Source organism: Camelina sativa, chromosome 4 (genome assembly GCF_000633955.1).
Source record: "Camelina sativa cultivar DH55 chromosome 4, Cs, whole genome shotgun sequence".
NCBI lineage: Eukaryota > Viridiplantae > Streptophyta > Magnoliopsida > Brassicales > Brassicaceae > Camelina > Camelina sativa.
In genome coordinates this window covers 17891448-17906309 of record NC_025688.1, presented here as the reverse complement: position 1 = coordinate 17906309, position 14862 = coordinate 17891448, and the positions used below count along the sequence as shown (strand labels likewise).

General features: G+C 47.2%; 2 protein-coding genes across 2 annotated transcripts; one reads left to right on the top strand and one right to left on the bottom strand.

Moving 5' to 3' along the window:
* Positions 7-1538, top strand: LOC104784004 (aspartyl protease family protein 1-like). The gene is made up of 6 exons (XM_019244718.1): positions 7-49; positions 263-336; positions 543-642; positions 741-807; positions 923-994; positions 1074-1538. Exons 3-6 carry the CDS (start codon positions 580-582, stop codon positions 1298-1300), a joined length of 429 nt encoding a protein of 142 aa, XP_019100263.1. The 5' UTR covers positions 7-49; positions 263-336; positions 543-579; the 3' UTR covers positions 1301-1538.
* Positions 1746-2933, bottom strand: LOC104784003 (putative F-box/LRR-repeat/kelch-repeat protein At1g11620). Its single transcript, XM_010509087.1, has one exon. The coding sequence runs from the start codon at positions 2931-2933 to the stop codon at positions 1746-1748; it is 1188 nt and encodes a 395-aa protein (XP_010507389.1).

Genomic DNA, 14862 nt, shown 5'->3' with positions numbered 1-14862 from the left:
ATCATTTACACACTTACTGGAGCCAGCATACGGTCTTATTACCAAAGCTGTAAGTGCCTTAGATCAGACTAATTATCGACTATAATGCTGTCTGGCCAGATTCATTGTACTAATACCGTATCTAAGCGAAGTTTTTATTCTTCAAGAAACTTTGTGCCGTTAAATCATTAGATTTCTCGTATCTGTAATCTTTCAGTGGGCGTCATTCCTCCAAGCTTGCGTTTGTTACATTAAATGACCTTTCATTCGTTTACTTTTGTAGTTTCACGATAATGTCAAGGACAAGCGACGCCCGATTGATCCTGAGATTCCATTTGAGTTCTGTTACGAAACAAGGTCATGCATGCACTCATATGCTTTTACCCGTTTCAGTAAAATGTGTTGGACTTCTAACGAATAACGCCTATAAAATAAGATATAGGGGGACATTGAATGTAGAAGAGAACAGTAGTGTATGTAATAGTTAACTAGCTAAGTAATCTGTAAAATAGCATGTCTCTGTTTCACATATGCATTCTGATGTTATTCCTCTTTGCATGCAGTCCAAATACTACAAGCTTTAAATTCCCTAGAGTAAATATGACTTTTGCTGGAGGATCCCAAATGACTCTGAGAGATCCGCTTTTCACAGTGTGGAATGAGGCAAGATATTTATTGTTTTTCATTCCTTCAATTTCACAAAGTTTCATGGATTAGCGTATTCATATACATTTGCTTTTTGTATTCAACCTTATAAACAGGACGATTCCGCCATGTACTGCTTGGCTATCCTGAAGAGCGTGGATTTCAAGCTTAACATTATCGGACGTAAGTATTCCCAAAACTGAGTTTTACGCGGCAACGCATTCAATGCTTATAATTGAAGCAGAGAGAAAAATAAAGAGTATGTGTTGAATGCATTTTCACATATTGGTGGTTTCAGAGAACTTGATGTCAGGCTACCGCATTGTATTCGACCGGGAGAGAATGATTTTGGGTTGGAAGCGGTCTAATTGTAAGTGATCAAATCAGTAAGTGACTGTATATACCTAGGAACGAAGCATTGATAATGAAGTGTTTTGTGTTAATGGCAGGTTTTGAAGATGAAAGCTTGGAATCTACAACTCCACCAGAGGTCGAAGCTCCTCCACCAAGTGTATCCACTCCACCACCGACTCTTTCTCCTCCTGCTACTTCTGGTCCATCGCCACTGATCGATCCTCGTAACTCCACCAGAAACCCTGGCACAGGCGGTGCAGCCAACCTCAGCCCTCTTGCAGCTGAACTCCTACTTCTCCTACCTCTTATGGCCTTCCTCTGATTCACAGAAACCTTTCGTTTTGTGTTGGTTTGACCATTTTATGTTCGTATAATAATAATCTTCTTTTGATGAGCAAAACAATGTTCATTGGTCTATCATTTAAGAGTGGTAATCTTGGATCCCTGTTACAGTGTACTATGTTTTTATTATGTAAAATGTCTTGGATATGTGAGAGTGCTTGAAGCAATTGCAAATTTGCAGGATAGAGATGTCAAAACAATGTTATGGCCTTTGTCTATTGGTTCTTACAAATCTCTCAGAAATTTGACGATCTGTTTAGCCTTTCTCAAAATGTTCCAAATGATCTGATTAGAGAATGGGTAAATACACGAATCAAAAATATGGGGAACGAAGTCTAGGTAAAATAGTAAATCATAACTTTTAAATAACAGAATTAGCAACAATAAGCACAAAACCCAGCAAAAAGGACAACCAAAAAGCAAGACTAGTTGAATCTACTTTTTTTCCAACGAATCCGACTTGTGTCTTGCTTCAAAAACCCTGGAAGCCTGACTAAACTCGGAACGAAGCTGCATGAACAATAAATACTATTTTCCGCAGCATTGTCTGTTTCAAAAACTTGCCACTCGTCGTTGTTCTCGCCCATGACTCTGTAAATGTTATAAATATATTGGACATTGAACTCAACACAAATTACGACGAGCCTACCGTTTTTGTCAAGAAAAAAATCTGTGGAAACACGACTTGATGGTGGATGTAACAGCGGAAAATGTGGTATAGCCACGACCATCAATCTACTCCAAGAAGGTAAGAGCCAATGCTTAACCCATATGCATATCTTCCTTGTTTTGTGACATTGCTCCAACACTGAGAGCCTGTCTCCTTTAAATATCTCCATTGCAATAGGATTCAACTCTTCATACCTGAACGGTAGCTGATCTATCGGTTGAAACCTCTCTTTGGCAAAATCAAAGCTTTGTACGAAGGCTGTTGTTGTATGGTCTTCTTCTTCTCGGAGACCAATCCAGTAAGGAGTTCCTCTCAAAGAGAGTATCGACAAGGGTATTTTAAGGACCCAATCAAAAGTACTGATCGGATAATCTATAACCTTCCATGTCTTAGACGCGAGTTGGCAGACCTCAACTCTTGGAGGTCTGTTTCTTGAATTACTAGCACATCGAAACCGTAAGATCCTGTAATCACAAGGGCTGAGGTATCCAAGGCTGTACGCATCATCGTATGCGTGAAAGTCGCTGCCGCATTTGACCCAACTCGTTTCTTTCAGTAAAGGGTTCCGAACCAAAAGCTGGTTGTCCATGACACACAACAAGAGACCGTCGCACTGCACGATCTTGTACACCTTAACACGCCGTGCTGGACGAACTCTTTTAAGGCTAAGGTTTTTGGTCACCAAAGACGGAGGAGAATCTACCACGTTTTGCTGCTCCTTAATGCTCACGGAAGAAGAAAGACACGCATTATGGGTGATTATAAACTCATGCTCACCGCTATAGCTCATGCGCGTACGTGACAAGTTCTTAAGGATGAGTCTCTCGTCCAAAATCATACTATTCCAATGCTTGCATACAGATCTGAACTTGGCAAGACATCTGAATGGAACTCTACAGAGGATTTCCTCTTCCAAATCAGATGGAAGCAGATTCATTGACATCGTCGATCGTGTGACCTAATTGTCAAGAGAGAGAGATAACTCATATATATACATAATAGAAATTAGAAACTTAGATTCACTAATAGAATCATAACAAATTTTAAAGTTTCCTTTTCTTTATACTTTCCGAAGAGTCATAACAGACTAATTTAAGAAAACATATTCTTCCAATTCTTACCAAAAGAGCAATAATTGACTGACTTTTTAAGGTAATAAGTCAGAGTCGGCAAAGGTGGATCAAAGTGGCTAGTACACTACAAGAGAGAAATAGAATTGCATGATAACATGATACAAATCATTTACAGTCCTCGTCTTTCTTGTTAGATATGGGCTTTGCCCCCGACAGTTCAGCAAGCCCAACAGAGGATTCCTAAGAAGTTTAGGGCTTGAAGATTTGGATCTGGCCCATTTGGCCGCAGGGGCAAAATGGTCATTTTACGGAGGAGGTAGAAGGGAACCTAGGTCAGTGTCCCACTATAAATACCAGAGGTCATTGTCAGAGCTCTGGATCCGAAATCTTGGTAATCAGAGAGAAAAGTGCATTTACATTCGTATTAATTGCGCTTAGAGCTTTGATTGTATTTTCTGTAAACCCTTCTCTTGAATTCTACGTTAATAAAAGGACCAATTCCAATTTATCCCAAAGAATATTCGTATTATCTATATTGTCGATTTCACACATCAATAATTTGGCGCCCACCATGGGGATTCCACGAGCTCAACGTCAATCCAACTTACAGACCGTTAAGCAAAAGCGTCGCAAGCTCGGTGCGGAACACACAACTGCGGTCAATGACGAGGTACGGAAGCTACTTGACGCAGGATCAATCACAGAAGTTCGCTATCCAGATTGGCTGAGTAACCCGGTCGTGGTTAAGAAGAAGAATGGTACGTGGAGAGTGCGCGTCGACTTCACATACCTCAACAAAGCTTGTCCGAAAGACAGTTTTTCCCTTCTGCGCATTGATCAGCTCATCGAAGCCACAACTGGAAATGAATTGTTATCTTTCATGGATGCGATCATACCAGCACTAATGCACTGAATCCCATCAGAACTTCGTAGTTAAGCGTGCTTGGGCAAGAGTAATACTAGGATGGGTGACCTTCTCGAAGTCCTCATGTTGCATCCCTCCCAAAAAAAAATAAAAAAATAAAATAAAAGCTCGATCTACCAAGCATTTCCATGTAATCCGAACTACAAATGATTTGATCCCTTTCGAGGGTACGTAGGCAGCCTTTCACGAAGTCCAACTATAACTTAAATAAAAAATAAAAGTTTCACAACGAAACGCTTTTGAGCAATCTATAGACTCTTATTCTGACGCCCTGGTCAGGCGCACAGCTCTAAAACGCGCTCCGCATGGGTGAAGTGGTGAAATAATCCACGTCCTAACTTCGGTAGGACATTTTAAGCCGAGCCCAGACTCGCAAATAGCTAGCAGGAACCAGAGTGAGTAAGCCGAGACCCCGACTCGCACACCCGCAATTCCTGCAGCACCCACATGGTAAGCCGGTCACGCTTACCGCACCTAAAACAGTACGACAAGTCCGTCTTGTCTACTCGAGAAGTTTTGGGGAACAACATATCCAGGGTAAGCCAGGAGACGTTCTGCACTGCAAAATATGCCCTGTAAACAACCAAAACGTCGCATCTCTGTTGTACACAATAATCAAATTTTGTGCTATCATTCAGAAGCAACTTCATCATAATGAAGGGAATGAAAATCGGCAATAATCAATTTTTGCGCAGAAATCATCCATAAAGCAGAAACAACAAAGTTTGCAACACCGAAAGGAGAAATACAAAAGCAATCAGCGATCAAGTTCACAATAACAAAAGGGAAATCAAAAGCAAAAACAAGCAATAAGACGAGGACATATCACTCGTTTGCGGCATCATCACCCCCTCAACCAGCAGCCTCCGGGAATGGCTTGAGATCACTGTCAAAGAGCGGATGCACTGCGACTCGGTTCACTTTCGCCTGGAACTCCTCCTCGCTAGCAGTAAGACGAACCATCCTATTTTCTAGAATAGCAACGCCCCTCTTGATCAACGTCTCTAGACACTGTGTAGTCCCTGTCACCTGGCTAAGAAGGAGCAAGTCGGGCTGTTTCTCGCGTGATGCAATCACATGCCTCCTCAGGTGGTTAATACGCTCGCAATGTGTCCTGATCACAACAGCAGCCTTCGCACGCTCTTCCTCACCGCACTCATCTCTCGCTTTCCTAAGTCGCTTCGACTCAGAAGTGAGCTTCCGTTGGGATTGCTTTAGCGAAGCCGTCAGCTCCTTGACCAGCGCTGCATTATCCTTGCTCGATCGCTCGGCCTGAACAAGCACATCCTGAACGAGCGCAGTCTCTCTCTTAGCCGCACGCACTTTATCTTCGTATTCGCCCGTAAGACGGTTAGTCCAGCTTATTGCCTGAGACATCGAGAAAAGAAAGTCAAGTTACAACCAAGCAAAACATTAGTCAAAGTCAAGTCGAACCTAAATCTGCCGACAAACGAAATCTTCGTACACAGATGAACAAGTCAAATCGCCAAGAGACGGGAGAGGGACAAAGTCCCCATGAATCTTGCTGGCAAGATCCGCACAAGCCCGTGAGTCACCGTAAAATGCCAAGTCTTTCACATCATAGCGAAAGGAGAACGAGTGATCAATTCCCGCACGACCATCCTCTACAAAGTGGCTACGTCTAGGGTTTCCTCCAACATCACTTCGAGGACTCGAGCGCGACGCCCTCTTTCGAGTACGATCGCCACCACCAGGTGCAGGAGCGCTCCCACAGGGCCTTGAAGAAGCCTTCTTCGCAACACGAGTCGCAACAACTTCGGCTACACGAGTTCTACGACTAGGGTCACCCTCGAGGACAGCCACCATGCCATCCTCATGCTCCACCGTAGCAACCTCCGCTCCGACCTCGGCGTTTGGTGCAACAACCTCGGTTGTGACAGCAGGAGCATATTCGGCATCGAACAAGTCAGCGTAGCATGGCATCGGGCAGTCTCCCATTTGCAATCGGGTCTGTGAACCTACAGAATAAATAAGAGCCTTAGGCATGAAAGCACACAAGCCTGAAGACGAAGGTAGGCTAACAAAAAACTTACAAGTCTTGAAGTGTGAAAGAACGTTCGGCCACCGCAAAGTCCCGCTAAAAAGAAAAGCAGAAGCTTATTCAACAGTTTCAGAATTGCACGCAGTAGAAGGTGGAGGATCGCCTGCGAAAATAAAACAAACGAATCAGAAAACAGAGTTAGGACGATCAAAAGAAGACGAACCCAACCCAGTAGTGGCTACCGGAAGTAAAGTTCTAAGCAGGAGGGCAGGTCGTGTCGGGATCTTCGACAGAAATATCGTTTTTTTCTACGAAGAAAAACTTCCTCCGCCAATCGTGAATATGGCTCTTCTGGCCACGCATGATTCGTGAGACCTGGCGTATAGCAAGTACAACATAGCCCCAAACTATCATGCGTAAATCGAGTGACCAGCTTGAACATGTCGGCACTCATCTTGATATCCATATAGTTGCCAATTATCGTAAGCCCTACTGCGTTACGGATCGTGAAGATCGACAGCTGCGAAAATGCAATCTCCAGACACGCACTGTAACTCGTCAGAAATTCGGGAATGGGGAACCACAGGCCGCACTCGGCAAAAAAATCAACGTAGTCGCAGAGGTGACCGGCTGGGCAATCCCACCGACCTTCGTCGATACTTGGTAATATAAGCTGCAGGTTATTCGGCATCCCGAAGAGGTAAAACACGCGGTGTAATGACCCTCACTAAGGGTAGAAATCCCGAAAATAAAAGTTCGAGGAAATGGCCCGGAAAAGAATTAAAGAGGAAGAGGAAGAAAAACAAAGGAGAATGGCCGAAGGAAGTCCGAGGAAAAATGCACAAATCGGAGGATGACCAAGCCAAGACCAGAGTGGTCGGATGTACGATCGAGACCTTAAGACTGATCGGGAGTTGATAGTTTACGCAGAAAACCGCGTATGCGGAAGAGACGGTCTGAGAAGTACCAGAAAGGACAGTACGGACCGAGAAGTAACCGAAAGACCAGTACGGTTCGAGAGGAACTGGGAAGGACGGTGCGGTCCGAGGGAAGTACCAGAAAAGACATGAAGGACCCGAGAGAGAAAGCCGAAAGTTGTCCAAGAGACGACCGAGGGAGTCCGGAGGAGCCAAACGCAATCTGGACCGAGACCGAACCATGGCCGAGAGATGTCCGGGCGATACCGTACGTGCCGCACGGTAGGACAGTGCGGTTTTGGTTTGAAGAATAAAGTACTAATGGCGGCATAATCATTATGTCTCTAAGAGTTGGACCAATCAAATTTCATGCAAGGGAGAGTGCATTTCACGCACCACATGCAAGGTCATGTGCGCCAAGTGGCTGGCGAGTGACTTACATGCGCCCCATGCAAGCTCATGCTTGCCATTTGTCAAATCTCACTAAGGGAAGAAAGGGGGATGCTCGACCTATAAATAGGACTCTTGAGATCGTTCTCTCTCATTTTCGAAAACCCTAAACACTCAAAATTGCGATTTTTGCTCTCAAATCGAAGAGAAGAGAGAGTGATTCGAGAGGGTGAAGCTGTTGAGGTAAGAGGAGAGAAGTGTTGCGGACTAAGGAGAGAATTGGAGAAGAGCTGTGAAGAGTTGTTGTGGTTGCAAGAAGAAGGAGTTGTCTGATCCGTGGTGCAGTGAAGTCCAACCATCATCCGTTGCCCCAAGGTGAGTTCTGTGGTAATTGTGTATGGGACACAGCATGGATCTTTAGATCTTTGCTTGATGCATTTAGACCAGATTCATGTTAGAATCAGTTTAATTTTGATGCATGCGAAATATGGTAGGATTCATGCTAAGTTCATGTTTAAAGGCACATTGAATTTGAGTTGGGGATCACCATGAGAAATTGAACTTGGGTGCATGTTAAGTAATTGGAGTTGCTTAAAATTTGGATAAACAGGTTGCATGCATGGTTAAGTTGGAAAGATTTTGTTTGCAATAATTCTTGCATAAAATCGAGTACATGCACAAGTATATTGGTGAGGTTAGCTTGCCTGCGTAAAAAGGACTTAAAGTATTTATATGGGTTAAATTGCTTAAAATATGATTGCATGCATATTTTGAACTTGTTGCATTAATTGCTTAAGTTGTATAAATGGGTTGCATGCATGAATAACAATCTAAGTACATGAATTATCATTCTAGTTGCTTGTTGATTGTTGCATGTTCTCTTGCTTGATTTTCTTGCTTGTTTTGCTTGATTTCATGCTTGAGTTATTTCGTGTATTTTAGCTAAGTCTCCTGAATTTGTTTCTTGAGTCCTAGCTAGAATAGTGTAGTCGATCTTTTGTTCCAATTGCGTTTTGTCTCGCGAGAGTTCCCGATGACCACTCGTGCGGGACAATGTCACGGCTAGCTAGCTACTAGCGTGACCGCTACATGACGATGTAGCCTTTGTGGGGGCTCATGCTGGTTACCTTCGTGGTCTCAGCATGGGAATTGTTTTGGAACGAAACAGATTATCGAGGACCCATAGGTGAAAGAGTCTAAAATATCTCAAGTATTCCTTCTAGTACTCTAGATGTCTTGTTTGTTGTTGAGCTGAAAGAGTCTAGAATATTTCAAGTACCCATAGGTGAAAGAGTCTAAAATATCTCAAGTATCTCTAGATCGTCTGAGTAAAGTCGTGTCGTTCTAATCTCTCTCGATTGGTTGTTGTTTATAGCTTCCGCTATTGTTTTTGCTGTGTTGCTTTGATTGTTTGCTTGCTTACATGTTGATAGCTTCGTCTTGCATGTTGATAGCTTAGCATTGCATGTTGTTTGCTTAGTCTTGCATGATGTTAGCGTATGCTTTCATGTAATTCTTTAGCTTTGATTGTTGCTGGCTTGTTTGCCTTGCTTGTTTCCTTTTCCTGTTGGGGTAGTCGGGTTGGGGAAGTAGAATCCTGTTTAGGAAAGGGGTGCCCAGGCTCACTGAGTAATCTTAGATTACTCATGATAATATTTTTGTTGTGCAAGAAGCCTAAGTGAGTCTAGAGCTCGAGCAAACTTTATGGTACCGGATAGGGTTTTTCTGTGTTCTTTGTAAAACCCAGTATTTTCCTAAACGATATTGCAAAGTTATCCGAGTACCTATGTATATTGCTTTGATGACTTTTTTTCAATAAAATGATTTATTAAAGTAATATATGCGGTTTTCGAGAAAATAAGGCAAGTTGCAAATGTTACTCAGCCTTGTCCGGGTCAACACAACGCGCGTGGGACGCAAGGGTTGCAAAGCCTAAGCGAACCTTGGCCGCGGGCGGAGTCGCGTCCAGGAGGACTGGTTGGGAAGCTGCAGCTCCTGTCCCTCGACCGGACCACCAGTGATGGAACCCGGGACGATGGCCAGCATACGGACACGGACGAGGACCGGAGCGCGCAAGGAACCAAGGACGCGACTGCGTCCTGAAGTTGACGGCCCTCAGCCCAAGCACCGAACCTGATGCCCGGAGCTACAACAAGGAGCCGGACCGCAGCTAGGACCGCAAGGAAGAAGTGCCTCATCTTTGTCCAAGCTTTCGTCCAGGAACAAGCAGAACTCGACCGCGGCCCCAACCGACCCGACGAGCAGCCAACCGAGGCTCTTCTAACGGTCTTCACCATCTCACAAGGGTGAAGACCTCCAAGTCATTAGGGAAAGTAGTACTCTTTTTCCCACCTTGGGTTTGTCCCTACGTGGTTTACCAAGGGGGTTTTAACGAGGCTATGGACCCTAGTGCATGGCCATGGACCACTTCGGCCGCGTGGCCATTCTATCCTTAGTTTTATTTCTCTTTTAAAAACTATGTCTTGAACGCTGCGTTTTATCTCCACCCACGTGTTTAGGGTTTTGAGAGTTCCTCTATGTAAGCGGCCCTATATAAAGGGCCTAGACCCTATCATGTAAGGCAGACTATTAAGAATTAAGAACCAGAAGTTATCCTTCTCTCTCGTTTTCAGTGATTGAAACGAAACCCTAGAAGCTGCACGAACCGGGTTCGTTAGCTACTAGTTTGGCCGTATCGCAAGGAGATCCATCCCTTGTGTGTCGCTACCTCATTCCACGTCTATCTCCATCTATCCGAGAGACAAACGAGTCGAGCATCTCCTCGCGAGTCTCTCTCCGTCCGTTCTTGTCGTTCCTTTGTGCCGTTTCCTTCCGTACATCGCTCCGACCGCCGATTCCATCCGCTCACGGCCCAACCGAGTCGTACTTTTCGAATCGTTCCGCTGGGTTTGCTCCGTCCGTACGTCCGTGGTTCACGTCCGTAGTCCGGGGTCACATCAGTTGGTATCAGAGCCGAAAGTTCCTCACAAGGTCGTATTTTTCCTTCTCTTACGTCCTTGTACGGTCAAGTTTGAGTCTTGTTTAGGAACTAGTCCGCTTGTATAAGGTTTTGTTCTTGCTAGGTCTTTAGTGTTCTTGAGGTGTTCTTCGCTAGGGTAGTTTAGATCCATAAAGTTGTGTTCTTTTACTTGGTCGTTGTTAGTGGTGGCCTAAAGGCCACGTGTAGCGAGTAGAGTCCCAGCGCGTGAGGTCCGTTTTTGTTTTAGTCTTAGGTTGTCTTGTAGTGCTTTTACTTTTGCTTTTTGCTTTACCTTTTTCCAATCATTAGCTGTCCAAGGTTTGTCCGATTTGTTGAACCTATCAAACAGAGAACCCACACGTTCATTCGTTTGTGTAGGATCTTTTCTGAACGGACACGCGTCACGGATCGACCGACGGAACCAATCGCTACCGTCCGACACGACCGTACGCCGGAGGACTTATCAACCGCCGCAGTACCCACTACTGACCGCCGGTGGTATCACTTCTCCAACCAGCCACTGCGTAGACCCCCATCCGAACAGTACCTGGCCGCCGTCCGTACCGCGGCCACCGTCCGTNAGCTAGGGAACCGGCTACAACGGATCAAGGATGGGCAACGGCAACCCGCGGCTCATGGACCACCTGTCCAAGATCGCCAACGATGCTTTGAACCGGATCCAGGAGGGACGTCCGAAGAAGACGATGGCCCACCCTACCAAGGTAGGCGCCCTCGACGTAGGGACGAGCATTAGGACGATCAACCCTACCGTCTGGTCGAACCGGGTCACAAACTCACGGCCCCTACGTTTAACGGAAAAGTTGATCCGGAGGCATATCTCGACTGGGAGGGACGGATGGATCATATATTCGCCTGTTACAACTATCCCGAACCCAAGAAGATCGCCTATGCAGCCGCCCAGTTCACGGACCATGCCCTTACGTGGTGGGATCGTTCCGAAGCTGACCGTAGGAGGAACGGGGAACGCGCCTTACCGCATTGGGAGGCCATGAAGAACGAGATGAGACGCCGGTACGTGCCACCGCTGTACCACCGCGAGCTCCAGCGAAGGTTCCGCAAGCTGTCCCAAGGAGCCAAGAGCGTTGAGGACTACTATGAAGAGTTCGAGCATCTTCGCAACCGGCTGTAGGTCGAAGATAGCGAAGAAGGATTGATGGCCCAGTTCTTGGACGGACTACAAGACCGCATTGCGCGGAAGGTAGAACGTTTATCGTACAACTCGTTCGATGAACTCTTGCACCTAGCAATGCAAGTCGAACAGCAGATCAAGAGAAAGGCCAACACCGTCCACCGCTCTCGCGCTCAAGGAACGCCTAGTTGGTCGCCAAACTCGTCCCCAGGACCGGGAGGGCACCGCGGACAAGAGAAGTCCAAGGCCGTCACCAATGACTCACGGTTCAAACCAAGGGACCAGAACAAGGACTCTCGTAGCGACCCCAGGCCGCAACCGACCGAAGGACGTAGCCGAGACATAATATGCTTCAAGTGCCAAGGTCGAGGCCACTACGCCCGAGATTGTCCCAATCCTCGTACCATGACCATTACCGCGTCGGAGGAGCTTGAATCCGAGGACGACAATGACCCTGACGAGCCGAACGATGCTAAGGAGGTCGAGGAAGCCGTCGCCGAGCCTGACGAGGGAGAGCTGCTTATGATCCGACGGGTCCTTAATACTAGCCAGTGTCCGGACGATACGCACCAGCGGGACAACATATTCCACACGCGATGCACTGTAAGTGGGAAGGTTTGTGGCTTGATCATTGATGGTGGATCTTGCACCAATGTGGCAAGTTCCTACATGGTCAAGAAACTTTCTCTTGGTACCACAAACCATCCTAAACCCTACAAACTCAAATGGTTGAATGACAAGGCCGTGGTCCCAGTCACCGAACAGGTCACGGTCCCGTTTAGTGTAGGCCCCTATAAAGACCAAGTCTTGTGTGACGTGGTTCCGATGCAAGCTAGCCACCTCCTTTTGGGGCGTCCTTGGCAGTTTGATAAGCGGACCTCTCACTGTGGCCACACCAACCAATACTCCTTTGTGCATGATAACAAGCGTATTTGCCTAAAACCATTGAGTCCCACACAAGTTTGTGAGCTGCAATCGAAAATGTCTAAGGAACCGAGCACTAAAATGAACTTCTTGATTAATGCTAGTACGGTTAGGAGATCACTTAGTGACTCCACTTGTCAAGTCTTATTGATGGTCTTTAAGGATGTTGTGAGTATAGGTACGGAGCAGGACGCCGTCCCGGCGATGATCAGACCGCTCCTACGACGGTACCAGGACGTGTTTCCGGATGAATTACCGCACGGTCTACCACCACTTTGCGGTATTGAGCATCAGATCGACCTCGTACCCGGAGCCCAGCTCCCGAACCGTCCTGCCTACCGCGTGAATCCCGAAGAGGCCAAGGAGCTTGAACGCCAAGTATCCGAACTCATGGAGCAAGGATACGTCCGAGAGAGCCTAGTCCGTGTGACAAGAAGGACGCTATTTTCGTGGTCGTGGAACGTTTCTCCAAAATGGCCCATTTATTACCATGCAACAAGACCAACGATGCCATGCACATCGCCAACCTGTTCTTCCGAGAGGTAGTGCGGCTACACGGCCTCCCCCGCACCATTGTGTCCGATCGCGAGCCCAAGTTCCTCGGCCATTTCTGGAGGACAATATGGAGAAAACTCGGAACGCGGCTGTTGTACTCGAGCGTGTGCCATCCGCAGACGGACGGCCAAACAAAGGTGGTTAACCGCACCCTCAGAGCACTATTGCGGACCACCATCGGCAGTAACAGGAAGACTTGGGTCGAATGCCTTCCATTTGTGGAGTTCGCCTACAACCTTGCCATGCACTCGGCCACCCAGAAATCGCCGTTCGAGATCGCTTATGGGTTTAAACCGCTGACTCCTATGGACGTATTACCCTTGCCGACCGGAGAAGTAGTGAACCAAGATGGCGCGAGCAAGGCCGAGCTTATCAAACAGTTACATGCGAAAGTGAAGGCCAACATAGAGCGGCGTACCGAACACTATGCGCGGACAGCCAACAAGGGCCGGAAGACCATGGTTTTCAAGGAAGGCGACTGGGTTTGGTTGCACCTACGGCCAGAACGGTTTCCGCAGAAGAGGAANGGCAGAAGAGGAAGGACAAGCTGAGCACCCGCGGAGATGGACCGTTCCGAGTCGTCGAGAGGATCAACGACAATTCCTACCGCCTTGAACTGCCCGGTGAGTATTTGACTTCGACCTCCTTCAATGTTTCTGACTTGGCCCCGTTTGATATAGGTACCGAGGAAGATGTTTTGAGGGCAGAACCTTTCCAAGGGGGAGGGAATGATGGAACCCGGGACGATGGCCAGCATACGGACACGGACGAGGACCGGAGCGCGCAAGGAACCATGGACGCGACTGCGTCCGGAAGTAAACGGCCCTCAACCCAAGCACCGAACCTGATGCCCGGAGCTACGACAAGGAGCCGGACCGCAGCTAGGACCGCAAGGAAGAAGTGCCTCATCTTTGTCCAAGCTTTCGTCCAGGAACAAGCGGAACTCGACCGCGGCCCCAACCGACCCGACGAGCAGCCAACCGAGGCTCTTCTAACGGTCTTCACCATCTCACAAGGGTGAAGACCTCCAAGTCATTAGGGAAAGTAGTACTTTTTTTCCCACCTTGGTTTTGTCCCTACGTGGTTTACCAAGGGGGTTTTAACGAGGCTATGGACCCTAGTGCATGGCCATGGACCACTTCGGCCGCGTGGCCATTCTATCCTTAGTTTTATTTCTCTTTTAAAAACTATGTCTTGAACGCTGCGTTTTATCTCCACCCACGTGTTTAGGGTTTTGAGAGTTCCTCTATGTAAGCGGCCCTATATAAAGGGCCTAGACCCTATCATGTAAGGCAGACTATTAAGAATTAAGAACCAGAAGTTATCCTTCTCTCTCGTTTTCAGTGATTGAAACGAAACCCTAGAAGCTGCACGAACCGGGTTCGTTAGCTACTAGTTTGGCCGTATCGCAAGGAGATCCATCCCTTGTGTGTCGCTACCTCATTCCACGTCTATCTCCATCTATCCGAGAGACAAACGAGTCGAGCATCTCCTCGCGAGTCTCTCTCCGTCCGTTCTTGTCGTTCCTTTGTGCCGTTTCCTTCCGTACATCGCTCTGACCGCCGATTCCATCCGCTCACGGCCCAACCGAGTCGTACTTTTCGAATCGTTCTGCTGGGTTTGTTCCATCCGTACGTCTGTGGTTCACGTCCGTAGTCCGGGGTCACATCAACCAGGGTGCGGTTCCCAAACAAGTAGCGTCTCGGTGCCGTCCGCAATCCTGTCCGGCCGTACGGCGGTTCGGGGGTGTTACATGCAGGCTATGGACTTATCCTCGCATAGGTTCTGTCCTGGATCACGGGCGATGCGCTCATCGTCACCTGTTTGATGGTCCGGTCCGGTGATTCTAGCACGATCTTTGCGACGTCTTGAAGTCCCGTCTCTTGCAGCAAGGCCTACGACCAGCGGTCTAGCGGCACGCTCTAAGCAATAACGCTCCTCGTACGCGAGAACCTT